General features: G+C 43.4%; 1 protein-coding gene across 3 annotated transcripts in view; it reads right to left on the bottom strand.

The window, feature by feature from the left end:
- KIAA1671 (KIAA1671 ortholog) overlaps positions 1 to 14,703 on the bottom strand; it is a 119,116-nt gene that overhangs the window by 23,276 nt on the left and 81,137 nt on the right. For all 3 annotated transcript variants that reach the window (XM_077835439.1, XM_077835440.1, XM_077835442.1), the window contains one exon: positions 7,618 to 7,736. In XM_077835439.1, coding sequence (XP_077691565.1) covers positions 7,618 to 7,736 — 119 coding nt within the window. The remainder of the gene's footprint in view (positions 1 to 7,617; positions 7,737 to 14,703) is intronic.

Genomic DNA, 14,703 nt, shown 5'->3' with positions numbered 1-14,703 from the left:
ATAGGTGCCAGTATATATTTGAGGTCAGTCCTGGGAATGAAAGATATGATATGTCACTGGGTGAGACTAAGTTAACTGCTGAGGAATTTAGGTTTCTTGCAGCAGAATTTGGTGCCATTGTGCCATGGAATACAGCCCCTGCCCTGGCCATAATTCCGCACCCCAAATAACTATAACTGCTTTCTACAGTTAAATGATTGATATACAATGCAACTACTCAGGTAGCTCATCACCATGCTTTTGTACAACAACTGTTCTTAAACCCTCAAGTCTTAAAAACGTACTCAACCATAAAAAGTAAACAAGCCTGCAACAAAACACCCAGCAAGTTACTGAACTACATGTCCCATAACACCTTAAGGCTAGGTTAGGAGTCACATTTAAAAACCCCACCCCTCAGACAGAGACCTTCTAACTATGAGGAGGAAACTGGGTAAGCCTTCTAGCACCATTCTTCATCCCGTTCCATGAACAAATACAACATTTACATACAACCCAATAAAATCTGATGCCATTTAACAAGCACTCCATAGTTCTCCACCCCTCAGTCTCACAATGGCTATGTTTTAAGCATCTTTTTCTCCTCGGGAATCACTTTTTACACTCAGTGCTCCTTGCAGCAGCACTGGGTATCCAAGCACAGAAGGAGGTGCAGCACAGAGGCACCAGGGTGGGGGATGCACACAGATGGCCTTTACTCTTTGTGTTTCCCATCCCCTGGGCCACTCCGTAGGCCAGTCTCCAGCGTACACTGGAGCAGCTTTGGAGGTTGCTTTGGTTTACACCACCTTGCCCACAGCCATCAAAGGGCTACTTTGCAGCTCAGGATTGCTGGAGTGCAGAGCTCTCAGGCCAATCTTCCTGCTCCCAGCAGCATTGTCTGCCCCTGCACCACACAATTCCCCCTGGACATTCTTTCCCTATCTGCCAAAGGAGCTGTCTAAAAGAGGCATAGCAGGGCAGGGATCTGGCCAAGAAATAAATAAAGCCATTCAATCCCAAACAGAGAAGAGCAAGTTAGCTCAATATGTTTTTTCAACACGAAGTAAGGTGTAAAGTTAGGGTTTATACAAATACAGCCTGAACATTTGGAAGTGCATGCAAAGTACATTCAAAATAAAACACAACCAAGAAAAATTGACAGAACAAGCCCCAAGAGAGCAGGTCTCAATCAGGAACACAGACAATATGGAATTAAACATGCAAAGATGGCTGTAAACAGGCCAAGGCCCAAATCAGCTAGTTGAGCGTGGTTTGAGAGAAAACAGTGAACAATGTGAGGCAAGCTAATGGTTTAAAGCTGAAACACATTCCCCTTGAGAGCAGAGAAGGTTCATATTTAAGATACACAAGCTTTTTTATTAAGTGTGAAGCAGACTGCCACCACAAGACTAGGAAACCTCATTTCTTTATTACATATGTATGGTTAGAGTATTTTTAACTCTCAGGCTCCATAGTACTGAACGTTTCTATTAAAAGATAAACAGCAAAAGTTTCCACCATTCCCTCCCCATCACATACCTCCCCTCTAGCTCCACTACATACTAAGAAGATCTAAATCATGAACAGAATATACAGGTAGCTTTATGTCTTCTATGCAAATCCAGTAATTGAAAAATCAACTCCTCCATTTACGTGCTGAGTCCTGAGTTCGGGCATTCGGACATTCCTCAGCATTCCCCCTGCAATGAATGATGGAATCACCCTACAGGAGAGCAGGGAGGGCAGCCAAGTGCCTAGGATCTTATCAAGGCATTTCCTGCTCTCCTTTAGGGGTGATCTCAACATTTGCTGCAGAGAAAAAACACCCCAGCATTCAAGGCTTTACAATTCAATGCCCAAATAAATTAGCATTTTTAAGGTGGCCTCCTTTTCTATCATGGGTTAACCACAGCCACAATCCAGCTTTGAAATAAATGTTCAAATGGTCTTGCTTTTGAATTTGAAAGGAAGACACCTTTGTTGTTGGAAACTGATTTCACAGAGAAGGCAGCTGCAAAATACTTAATTAAAGTTTAACTTACTGGAGAGATTTAGATGTTGGCATATCATTTTGTCAGCCCATCAGGCCTTCTCAACCATAAAACTACCCAGCCTTAGCAAGCATAAAATATTTATATTGCACCATCTCCCAGATGCAAAACATATTCTGAACACAAGTGACGTTAGAACTGCAGTAAGACTCAGAGTTAAAGCTGTCATTTCTACATTGTGTTTAGCATTTAAGATATTGCACAAAAACTGACAGACTGATCTGAGACCACGACAATACCTAAACACAAATAGGGGAGTGAGCAAGCTTACAATTTTCACTCCATGGAGTCCTGGCTTTAAATGGTATTAAAAATGAAAAGTTGACTTTGATAACTCACCCACTTTGCTGCTGGGCACCTCAGTTATAACCATACTATGGTACTAAAATTCAAGATAAGCCAAGGTTGGGTACACCTTAATACAGCATAACACCACCACTTTGACTGGAACAGAGTGCTTGAAAGCATCAATTAATGGACACACTGCATTTACCACTGTAGAGTGTTTGGGATTTAAAGGGCTGTTATAAGCTATCACCACCTTATTCTGCAGAATGTTTATTTAGATATCATTAACTGGTATGGATAGACACCAGTATTTATATCAAAGAGGGCAAGTAAAACAGCTATTATGCAAATGCCTTGTGTTAGAGTAATTTGAATCGTCTTGTTAAATTAGGTCAACCATATTTCCCTATGCTGACTACGGGACACCTGGTAAAATTACTCATATTCAAGCAAGTCCAACAGCAACCAATCAGAACAATGCCGGACAAACATTCAAATTAACATCGAGTTGACTGAGCCCCCGTTAAAAAGAAATACTGCGTAGTTGGATTCTTTTAATTTACCTTCTTATCTTTAAGGCTTTAGGGTTCACATGGGGAGAGGGGACACACACTCCTGTACCCCTCTCTCACCTGGGCGGGCGGGGGGGGGGGAAGGGGACCGACTGACCCAACCCTCCCTGCCCAGCACTCTCTGCCCTCCATGCCTGGCTGGGCCCCTGGGATGGACCCGCCTCTCCTGGTACCTGGCACTGTGTCTTCCCGAGGCAACACAGGGGGCACACAGGGTCACATGTACCCCTCCCCAGATTTCTGCCAGGGTTCACACCAGAATGTGGCCAACAGCAACCTTTTGGCGCTGTGCGGGAGGGATGGGATGGGAGCTGTTTCCAGCCATGGGCGGCGGAGGGGGGAGGGGAGGGATGACTTATCCTGTGTCTTTGCAGAGCTCATCTCTTCCCTCCCTCCCCCCCGCCACTCCCCTGTGGCTGGAAGCAGCTTGTCCCTTCAGGCTGCTGCAGGCCACTGACATAACCCAGCGGCCTCCTGTGCCCCAGCTGCAGCACGGACAGGAAGGGGTTAAGCCCTTAGGATGCACTGTGCACCAGACCCAGGGAACCTGACTGCCGGGGCTTCAGCAAACCCCACCACAGTGGCTGAGCAGGTGAGGGTGCCTAGAGGACGGAGCAGCCCCGAGCTCCCTGAGGCAGGACCTAGGGCAGGGGGCTGGAGAGTGAAGAGGGAGCTAAGCTCATGCCCGGCGGGGCTGCTGTGGAGCCTGCAGGGTCAGGACGCAAACAGGCTGGAACTTGCTTCCCCCGCTTCCCTCCCCCGCCACTCCAGAGTTTAGCTGTGGGGTGAAGAAGCTGCCCCGTGCCAGCGTCGTGCGGGGCTTTGGCACATCCAGGGCTCGGCTCCTCCTGGCCAGCGCCCCACAGTCTTGGGCTTTCTCGGGGTGTTGGCCCAGCCAGAGGGGGAAGGAAGGAGCTGCCAGCCAGGCTGTTGGTGAGCTGAGCGCTCTGACCAGGGGCTTGCTCTCTGCACAGTGCTAGGAGTGGGACACGGCCCGCTTTCGGGGAGGGGGTGAAGGGGCAAAGCAGGGAGAGGACAGTAGGAAGGGGAGCATGTAAAGGGTTGAGGGGTGGGCAGCAGAGACGACACATAACTGGCTGCTGCCTGCCGCCTCCCTGCACTCACCAGCCACCGCAACTCGCAAAGCCCAGCCCAGTGCCAGCCAGGAATGGGACTTGGGGGATGGGGTCCTGCTGGCTAAGAACCAGCACACAGCAGGGGCTGTGCTGATGGACCAGCAGGGCGAGTGGCCGGCCCTGCATGCTGCAGCTTTGCCCTGCCACCAGCCTTGCACACCCACCCCCATCATCGGCCACTGGACCCTCCCCACTCACCGCTGTTGAGCGGGCAGCTGGCGAGCAGGGATGCAGCCAGCAGCCAGTACTGATGTGGGGGAGAAAGAAAATACGGGACAATTTGCCTGTTTTTAAGAAAACGTCGGGACACCTGCAGGAGAGCTTAAATATGAGACTGTCCCTTTTAAAACGGGATGTCTGGTCACCCTATGTTAAATGGTCACTATCTAAATAAATGTGTTTTGCTAAAACCAATTGCAAGATAATACACCTGGAACCAAGAATGCAGGTTATACCTAAAAGATGAGAGTTTATTTTGCAAAGCAGTGACTCAGAGAAGGACTTAGGGTCATCACAGATCATTGCCACAGCACAGTGCAATACCACGGCAAAAGGGTTAACGTGAACCTCGGCGGTATCAAAAGGACAATATCAAATGCATGTAGCAAAGTGATCTTGCCTCTGTACATAGCATTACTAAGAACACTTCTAGAATACTGTGTCCAGTTCAAGAAGGATGTGGAAATGCTGGAGATTTAAAAGGAGGACCACAGACAAAATCCAGGGACTGGAAAGCAATCCTTATGTGAGCTCAATTTATTCAGTTTATTGACGTAACAACCGCTGTGTATAAGTACTTAAACATGGATAAGATATCTGGTAGTGGCAGGGCTTTTCAATCTTGCTGACAAGACATAACAAGGTACAATGCCTGGAAGTTAAATTCAACCTCAAAATAAGATGCAATTTCCTAACAGTGAGGGTAATTAAACATCAGTCCAACTGACCAGTGGACTCACTATCGCTTGGAGTCTGTAAAGTGAAATTAGATGTCTTTCTAAAATCCTATGTTTTAATCCAGCACCTGGGAGATTTTCTACAGCTTTTGTGTGTGTGGGCTCAGACTGAGCAGTTGTGGCAGTTCCCTCTGGCCTTGGAACCTGTGAATCCCCCTGTTCATTCTCTTCTTTCATGGGCCGGGGGGGGAACAGGAGTGCATACACTGCCCGCAATATGCTCATACCACTTGAAGCTCTGCCTTAAGACAAAGATAATCAGATATCATGCATCAGGTCTTTAGCCCATTGCCTTCCAAGTCAGAAAGATTTCCCCCAGCTATCCTCCCAATGCACAATTAGCCATACGTATTTTAGGGTTTGGTTATTTCATTTTCTTCTGAAGCATCAGAGATAGGTCACATATGGAGATGGGACACCAGATGGGGTAGTCCAGTGCTCTGAGGTAGGACACAGAATCCTCTTTCTTAGATTCTTGCTCCCATGCTCAAGTTCAAACTAATCACCAAATTTCATAGTTTCATAGATTCCAAGGCCAGAAGGGACCACTGGGATAATCTAGTCTGACCTCCTGTGTAACACAGGCCAGAGACCTCCCCCAAAATAATTTCTAGAGCAGATCTTTAAAAAAAAAAATCCAATCTTCATTTTAAAATGGTCAGTGATGGAGAATCTACCACAATTCTTAGTAAATTGTGCCAATGGTTAATTACTCTCACTGGTATAAAAATTTGCGCCTTATTTCCAGTCTGAATTTGTATAGGTGCAACTTCCAGCCACTGGATTGTGTTACGTCTTTCTCTGCTAGACTAAAGAGCTCATTATTAAACATTTGTTCCCCTTACAGACGCTTATAGACTATGATCAAGTGACTCCTTAACCATCTCTTTGTTAAGCTTAATAGATTGAGCTCTTTGAATCTATCACTGTAAGGCAGGTTTTCCAATTCTTTAATCATTCTTGTGGCTCTTCTCTGAACCCTGCCTGATTTATCAACGTCCATCTTGAATTGTGGACGCCAGAACTGGACACAATATTCCAGCAGCAGCCATACCAGATTCAAATATAGAAGTAAAATAACTTCTCTACTACTTGAGATTCCCTGGCTTATACATCCCAGATCGCATTCGTTCTTTCGGCCAGAGTCATGTTGGGAGTTCATTTCAACTGATTAGCTCCTGATCTTTTTAAGTATCACTGTTTCCTTGGGTAGAGTCCTCCATCACACAGTATGGCCTATCATATATACATTTACATTTAGCCATATTAAAACCAATATTGTTTGCTTGTGCCCAGTTTACCAAGTGATCCAGTTTGCTCTGAAGCAGTGATCTGTCCTCTTCAGTATTTATCACTCCCCCAGTTTGTGTATCATCTTTGCAGGTGGGAAGGAATTTGCCTGCTGGTCAAACTGGAGGTGTTACACCTCTCTCTGCAGCAGAGGCATGGACCACCTGCTAGGAATATCTGGACATATCTCATTAATCAATTCCCTGCCACTGCAGGGCCCATGGGCACTGGTGGCACCTCAACCTTTCCTGTCCTCTGTGTGTGGCACACAACAGTTTGGTCTCCTGAGGACCGAAATGTTTGTAACTGGGCTCAGTATAGGCATATCTGGGCAAAGTTTAATGGCCTGTGACATGTAGGAGGTCAGACTATAGGATAATGATTCCCCTTCTGGCCTTAAACACTATGAAATCTATGGATATATTTCATGGTACACGAAACCTCCCCAAAATCTGTGACAGAAGCACGAGCACCACACAACTAGGTCATCACTCATCTAATTTGCAACACTGAAGTCTGGTTTTGGTCTGAAAAGCAAGTACATAAAAATGGCACTATATTGTTCAACAGACCCGCTCCCTACATGAATTCAATCATAACAGCCTGATCTACTAAATGAGGCCATATTTTTACTGCTTTTTCCTTCTGCAGTCACCAAAGAGTGTAAACTAGATTCTATTCTGGCTCATACTCGAACAGAATTGTTAATGGAGTTCCAGTGGCGGGATCTTTACTATTCATTAATTATATAACTGGTGATCCTGCATGAGCAGAGGGAACACAGCTCAAATTTCTGACCCCAGCTGCAGCTTGCTGTGATAGTTTTTAAAAAGAGGTTTTCCCACTTATAAACCAAGCACATTTGATAGATATGTCATTCAGACACAAACATGGAACTTCATAATGTTATTTTTACAGTGACTGTTCACATTTTAAGGAAAAAAAGTAATTGGATTTCTCAAAATCTCTCAGGAAATGTCTACACTGGAGCTACAAAGTGTAATTTCCAGCTCAAGTAGATATTCCCATGCTAGCTCAATCACTTCTAAAAGCAGAAGCATATCTGCAGTGGCATGAACAGCAGGATGGACCAGCCACCAAGTACGATCCCATGTGAGACCATGGGTAGGCACTCAGATGGTTAGTCTTTCCTACTGTGGCTATACTTTTATTTTTAGTGTGCCATCTCAATCAGACCTAGCACAGGTATGGCTACTTGAGGCATATCCTCAAAAAATCTACTGCATTACAAGCTAGAGAAAACACATCAAAAAGGAAAATACAACATGCAATACCCAGCCAAACCACTGGGGACAACACAGTCAGCCTTCCTCAGTCCTACCTGTCCCCACTGTGGCGCTGCTCACTCCAGGTACCATATTGACTGTCAGCCTCTTGCACAAGTGTGTCTGTATCCTTGGCCTCTGGGGGTTGTCTGGCAAAGCACTGCCTCAGTTGATCCTGCAACACAATATAATAGAAGTTTAACATGATTCCTTTAACAGTTTGGTTAAACAATTTACTGAGTTAATTTACGGCAATAGCTTTCAAATCCATAAGTCTAAAGCTGAACAAGAGTAAACTTATGCACAGAAACACAGTTTAACTAGTAAAATGTCTTCAATCTATAAACACACAAAGGCTAGTAGGGTCTTTATAAAAGAGATGCTTTATTTTCATGGGCAAATCATTAGGGCCTGAAGCAGGAAATGATTATTTTGTTTCATTAACTTAAAGATAGATGACTACAGTTAATCCCTCCTCTATTTAACAGTAGTTACCAAGTAATTTTTGGAGGGCATCATGTAAACACACATAACTCTACTGAGGGAATAACAGAAATTGTGTAGTTTATCCTCACTTCTAGCTTTTTCTATAGGAGTATTTTGGCAGCATGGAAGTATTATGGAAGCTCCTCGAAATAAAATTATCTTGCCAGACAATTGCACACGTTTGGCAAACATTCCTCTCTTGCTCACTACTTCCTCACTTTTGTTTACAATGCTGCAGAATCATTTGATGGAGCTCCATTTGATCCACCTCCTTGTTTGTGCAGTAGCATCATGATTGGGTCAGTAGGAATGCGCATAGCTTAGAAACTGATGTTTGTTAATTAACTGCTGCACAAAGTCAAAGGAGGAAGCAGAAAGCTTGCAGTGCAAGTCCCCAAAAGAACCTATTGTTTTTACAGACTACATTTTTTGGAATATATTCTGAATCCATAGCCTTCGCTCCATATGATCATAACTATTTAAATAGGTTATATTTGGAGTCTAATTTACTTGCCAGTGTTCCTTTTAAACACTGGATTGCTATTTTATTAGCGTTTAACTTTTTTGTTATAAATCCACAAGAACATGTAAAGCTAACAATCCTCTGAGGGAGAGAAAAGGAACAGTACACAGCATCACACAGCAGTGAGTTTTCTTCAGCCTTTAGACTCTAGTTCCATATGTCATTAAAAACAAACTGTCATTTTCTTTTGAAGTGTCATTTGTAACTGTGTGAAACATAGCAATAGAGTCTGATGTAAAATGACATTTCCAAGTGATCCTCAACAAGTCATTTCAACCACTTTTTCTTCTTCTCATTTCTGCACGAACTCACAGTGTCAGAAGTCATTACACACTGACATTTACATCTGCATTGTGACATTATGTCTAACCTCCAAGTGCATTGGAAGAGAATGTCACATGTGGTTAATTCTCAATTGGAAGCCATAAAAGTAGTGAGAATACCGTTTCTTAGTCATGTGTGTCATTTATTGTTCCTACAACATTTGATCACAGAAATTAGAAACAAGAGACTTAGAGACTCATCTTGTTTCTCCCTCTATCAGTGCAGAAAGTGCCCTAAAGCATAGATGAGTGTTTTGTCTTGTTAAAGTGAGGGAGGGGAGCAGGTGCCTTAGGAGGAAAGTGATATGGATGCTCCTTAGAGTGAGAAATTATTCAGCAGCATACTATCAAGTCAGTGAAAGGTGTCGAGTGACAGCTCTGGAGCCCCAAGCTCTATCTAGCCACAGAACTGTGAGCACAGCGAGCAGCAGGAACAGTTTCTTGCCATCGCTTCACTGAGATGACACCAACTGATGTGGAGGGGCCATCCCTTGGAGTAGAAGGATAATTCAGTCTCCGTGACCATTTAGTACTTGACCTCTCTCAAGGGACTGCCAAAGTTGCCAATCCGCATCTAACACTGAGTGTTCTGGGGGTGGCGGCGGCGTTGTGGACACTTCTCCGGTAGGAGCTGGATTAAGGCCACCTAACTCATTTCACATGGGCCAACCAAAAGCCAGATGATGGTTATGATTGTCAGTTACCAAAAGTCTGTGTAGGATTTGAACCAGCAAGTAGAAGTAAAAGGCTCTCCCTGCCATTATCAATACCCAGACAATTGAATTCTGTCACTTGGACAATTAGCTGCTGAACAAAAAACCAATAAGCATGCAGATTACTTTTTGAGCATGCTCAGCAAATACCAATATAAAAATAGTACAGTGCACTGACAAAAGCAGGGAAAACAGTTTTATAGGACAAAACTTTTATGAAGATGAATGGTACATTGGTTCACTTCTATAGGAGTTGTAGTGTAGTCAACTGTCCCCGCAGAAAATTTTAAAATGTACTACGTATAAGTAATTAGACAAGAGGGGAAAGGAGTTTTATAACTGTTTGCAGAACAGTCAAGAACACAGTCACCATGAAGAGAAAAGCAGCAGTAGAAATGCAAACCCAACTGTGTGCCTTTGGATCACTCTCATTAAAAGAATAATGTCCACACGTCTCATGTTTGCATTACAGAAATCAATATAGAACTAGCCAATGGCCGTAATAAAAACTGTAAAAATTAACACATCCCAAGATGCACTTGCGTGTGAGCCATACACTCAGAGCCGTGCACAGAAATTGGTTTGTGCCCTTTTTGTGGCAGAAGATTCTCATGGACATCCTTGGAAGCTGTGCTATACAATGAATGCAATATAACAGGCAGGGCTGGCGGCCCCACCCATTATTAAGGTTGCCTGAAAATTCCCTTTATATGGCTCTGTTTTCAGTTGCTTATAACTTTGCCAAACTTTAACCCTTCAGGCTGCAGTTTTTTATGCTGTGTGTCTGTCTCAGGAATGTTGTGAAAATAAATTCATCAGTGTTTGGGGAAGCATTCAGATATTCTAGTGCTGAGCCTCATAGTAAAGCCCGTGAGGAAATGAATAATTCTGTGTTCCGAACAGGGTTTGAATAGCGCGCAGTAATTAAGACCTAGGGTCACACATTGAACAATCGAATATTGACTAGCTGCTCATTAAGCAAGCACCGTCCATCCAGTGCACTGAATAAGGCAGGAAAAATAGTATGTGATCATGCAATTAAAGGCTATCATAAAGCACAATGCATGCACACAAGAGGGCTGAATTATGGTTGCATGGGCAACCTTAACTCTGGCATTTCCTAACTTCTGAGAGCTTGACTTTGCAACCTTAATAATGTATTTTAACAGTTTGTGCTTGTAGTAAATAATAAATAATAATAATAATCTCTTATAAAACATTTTTCATCCATAGTTCTCAAAGCGCTTTATAAAAAAGTATAATTATCCCAATTTTTGGATGTGGAAAACTAAGGCACAGGGAGGTGAAGTAACTTGCCCAAGACTATATAAGCTATACAGTATAAACTGAATGTTATTCTGGATACTAAAGGACACCAAAGGATTCTTTTAACATTTGATTGGCTTGCTACAGGTACCCACCTTAAAGTTAGTGTTGTGAGGTACTCTGAATGGTGTTTTATGGAAAGCAGAAGGAGCGTAAAAAAAGTCTTACTGAAAATGAATGTAAGCACTTCTCTGAGTTCCTATAAACATTTGTATAAAACTACCAGATATCTTGGTTATTTTTCAGCTGAAGTCACAACACTGGATTTAGTACATTTAAATATTTGCTTTGTTTTTACATTTCCTCAATTTGCTAGGACTATGTATTTGGTAATGCTGTAAAAAAAAACACCCAAGGTAATAAAACAATATTTGGGATGGAAAAAGCAGACACATTCATAACTGAAGCTTCCTACTTCACTGCCTCCCATCTCTTTTTCTTGGATGGTAAAAACAAGCAAACACAAACAAACATTTTCTCCAAGGTGGAGGCGGGAATCAGAATCTTAACCTTAACTGTGCCTATCATTTGTTCAGTCATATGGCAGTCACGACTCCTCATTATTCAGCAAACTGTGCATTTGATAAATACACTAGGCTAGATTCTCAGCTCCAGTTTTGTCCCTTTGCACCACCCGAGCGACATAATGGGGATATAATCTAGGCAGCTGAGAATTCCCCCAGCAGATTTAAGGGTGGAACACTTTCCCAGCAGTAGTTGCATAACACCAGATATTAGAAGGTGTTTGATAAAAAGCAAATCAGATTAAAGCGTAGCTACAATGGAATGCACTCGAAGGGCAGTAATAGACATAACTAAATAACCTTGGCTTTCTGCATTGTATCTCTCACCTTTCATTTTCAAATAACTGTCTAGTGAAGCTAGCAGGTTGTATTACTAATAGATATAAGTGACAAATATGAAGGAATCAATCCTCTTTTTTGGGGGGGGGGAAGAGAAATGGGTCATATCTGATGTTGCTGATATCCTGAATTTGCAGCAGACAGATGTAAAAATCACAGCTATAACATCCTACTCCAAAGTAAAGCACTCTGGTGCCTTCTGTTTCCCAGTGGCACTGAGTCATCCACTGAAGCCAGAAATTATGTATCATGTACAGACATGTTGGCTCCTTCTTGCATTCATTATCCCAAACGACCAACAAACAATCACATTTTCTATCTAGGGTAGTGTTCAGTTTCATGCCATTTGCTTCAGTATATAATCCTTGAGGAGGATACCTGTATGATTTTCTGCCTGTTAGGACTTGTCTATACTGGAAAATTTTACCAGCAAAAGTTCTGCTGGTATATTGCTGCCAACATAGCTACTTTGGCAGAGTGTGTTCACATTTGGCTGCCTTTGCTAGTGCTGTATGTCCTCACAGCATCAGGCTGTATCAACACACAAGATGTGTTGCGCCAGGGGTAGGTATCCCAGTGTACACCAGAACCATCAGATGTCACACAACCTTGTAGGAAATTTTTGCAGTGTACTGTGGGATACAACCACTCTTGAGGGACTGTGAGAATTTGACCCCAAACTCTCTCAATTCTCTCTGCTCCATCCCATAAACTACTCTTTCTGCACTAGTTTTACTCTCTCTGCCATCTGATCATGAAAGACATGGATGCCACACAGACCAATGGAGCTCTCTTGTCTATTTTGAGGACAAGGCATCTGACTCTTGCGTGTTTGCAGAGCCACAACTACCCCACAGTGGCCAGTCATGCACTGGGAATACAGAGGTTGGGGGATGATACAGACAGTGAATGAAACTGATCAGCTTCTTCATGTATTTACTGACTAGCTGTGCACAGCTGAGTGGTGGTCCTGGGTCGATGAAAAAAAGCAGCAAATGGTGGGACCAGATCATGATGCAAATCAGGGATCACCAGCAGTGACTGCAGAACATTCAGATGTGGAAAGCCACTGTGCCAAGCTCACCCCCGTTTTGCAGTGCAGACACAAACGGGAGCTGCTTGGACAACTGAGAGATGGGTGACAATCACTTTCTGGAACCTTGTAACTCCAGATCGCTATCCTTCCATGGGCAAGCAGTTTGGTGTTAAAAATCTGCAGAGGGTCATCCAAGTGTGCAAGGGGAAAGTACATCTCAATACTTTTATTTTCATAGATCTGTAACTCTCAGTGCTTTAAGAATAAAGTTTCTGTGGCTAAAAAAATTCCTGTGTTAAGCCTGTGCTGTTTGCGGTCCTGCTACATTGTCTTTAAAGGGGTAAAAGCAGAAGCCTGGAGATCTCTAGTGACACGTGTATAAGTGACTGGTGGGGATGGGGAATCTCAGACACCAATTTCAGCATCTAGTGTGGGTAAGCCCCATGTCCCAAGGAAGGGTGGGGTATGGAGTCAGTCACAACACACAGAATGGAAGACATCAGTATGGGGGAAACAATGGACAAGCTAAGCAAAAGTGAGTAGCTGAGTGGGAAGCGTACTATTTCATGCTCGACTTAGCTATCTTTCTCCTTCCACAGAATATACAAACTGCTAAAATGCAAAACGGGCAGGGAAATGGAGAGCAGCTGCACTAAACAGAGGACAGTAAGTTATTTATTATTTGCTTGGCACTGACAGTGTGCTTAGTACTGTACAAGACAAATAAAAAACCTCTCTCCCCTGGGAATTTAGATCAAAGAACCAGACAGAGATGAGACTAGACAAAATGGGATACCCAGAGGAATGTATCTTATTTATATAGGTCTTATTTATTTAAAAAACCCAGCTGTTAACAATTCTAATCAAAAACCCAACTGCAGCTAGTTCAGAGGAGGTCAGCACTGTCCCCAGCTCTTAGTTCCAACCCGTTATTAAACTCTTGAGAGAACGATTCACAGGACATTAGGACAGGGCTTCCCATACTTTTCCCAGAATGTGAGCCTCACCTTACACTGCATTATGGACACTTCCCCTCCTCTCATGAGCCTGCTGATTGAGATTGCTTAATTCCCCTGCTACAAAAAATTCCTACATACTTTGATCTATCTGAACACAATTTAGCAGCCAGAAATAAGAAGGGGAGAGCGAGCAGCATGTGACCAGCTGGCTCTCTAAAGACTACCAGCAAATGTTCCATGGACTTCAGTTTAGGAATCTCCACTCCACAGCATTCAGATTTCTTCAGATAAATGCCACTGTCGTACTTCATCTTCTAATCTTCTGTTTCATCACCCAAGCATTCACCTGCTGTCTGCTATTTTCTATTTTGTGGAGGGAGCATGGATTTGGTTCTATATTGGTCTGTTTTTCCTCTGCTGAGGAGAATCCCCCACCTACATATTACATAGGACTGTTTTCGCTCTACAAAATGAGGCTGCACAATAACCACTCTCTCTACTTCCATATTGAAGTTGGTTTCCCTACAGCTGCTGCCCTTGCACAGAACACCCCCAAATCACTCATACATGTTAACAACCAGCTCTCTCGCCATAAAGCCGCAGCATCTACAAACTAGTGTCATACCACATTCTAATATCCCATAACTCCTACCAAACAAGGTTTCCATAATTTGTCAGACACTTTCCACCAAAGCCATCAATCTCTTCCTAGACTTCCAGAGGCAAATAGTTCGCCTTTTCTTTATTCCTAGTCACAACAAACTGTCACTCCCATCTAACCTTGGGGGGGAGGGGTCATTGCTGAGCCAGCTTCAGAGCTTTACTTCAGCCAGCCACATCTGTTTACATTAATATCAACATCATCGCAAGAACAGCAGCAAGACCTGCATAGCCCAGCTCCTTAGGACTTCAT

This window comes from Eretmochelys imbricata, chromosome 15 (assembly GCF_965152235.1).
Source record: "Eretmochelys imbricata isolate rEreImb1 chromosome 15, rEreImb1.hap1, whole genome shotgun sequence".
NCBI classification, from domain to species: domain Eukaryota; kingdom Metazoa; phylum Chordata; order Testudines; family Cheloniidae; genus Eretmochelys; species Eretmochelys imbricata.
This window is presented reverse-complemented; position numbering and strand designations above follow the sequence as displayed.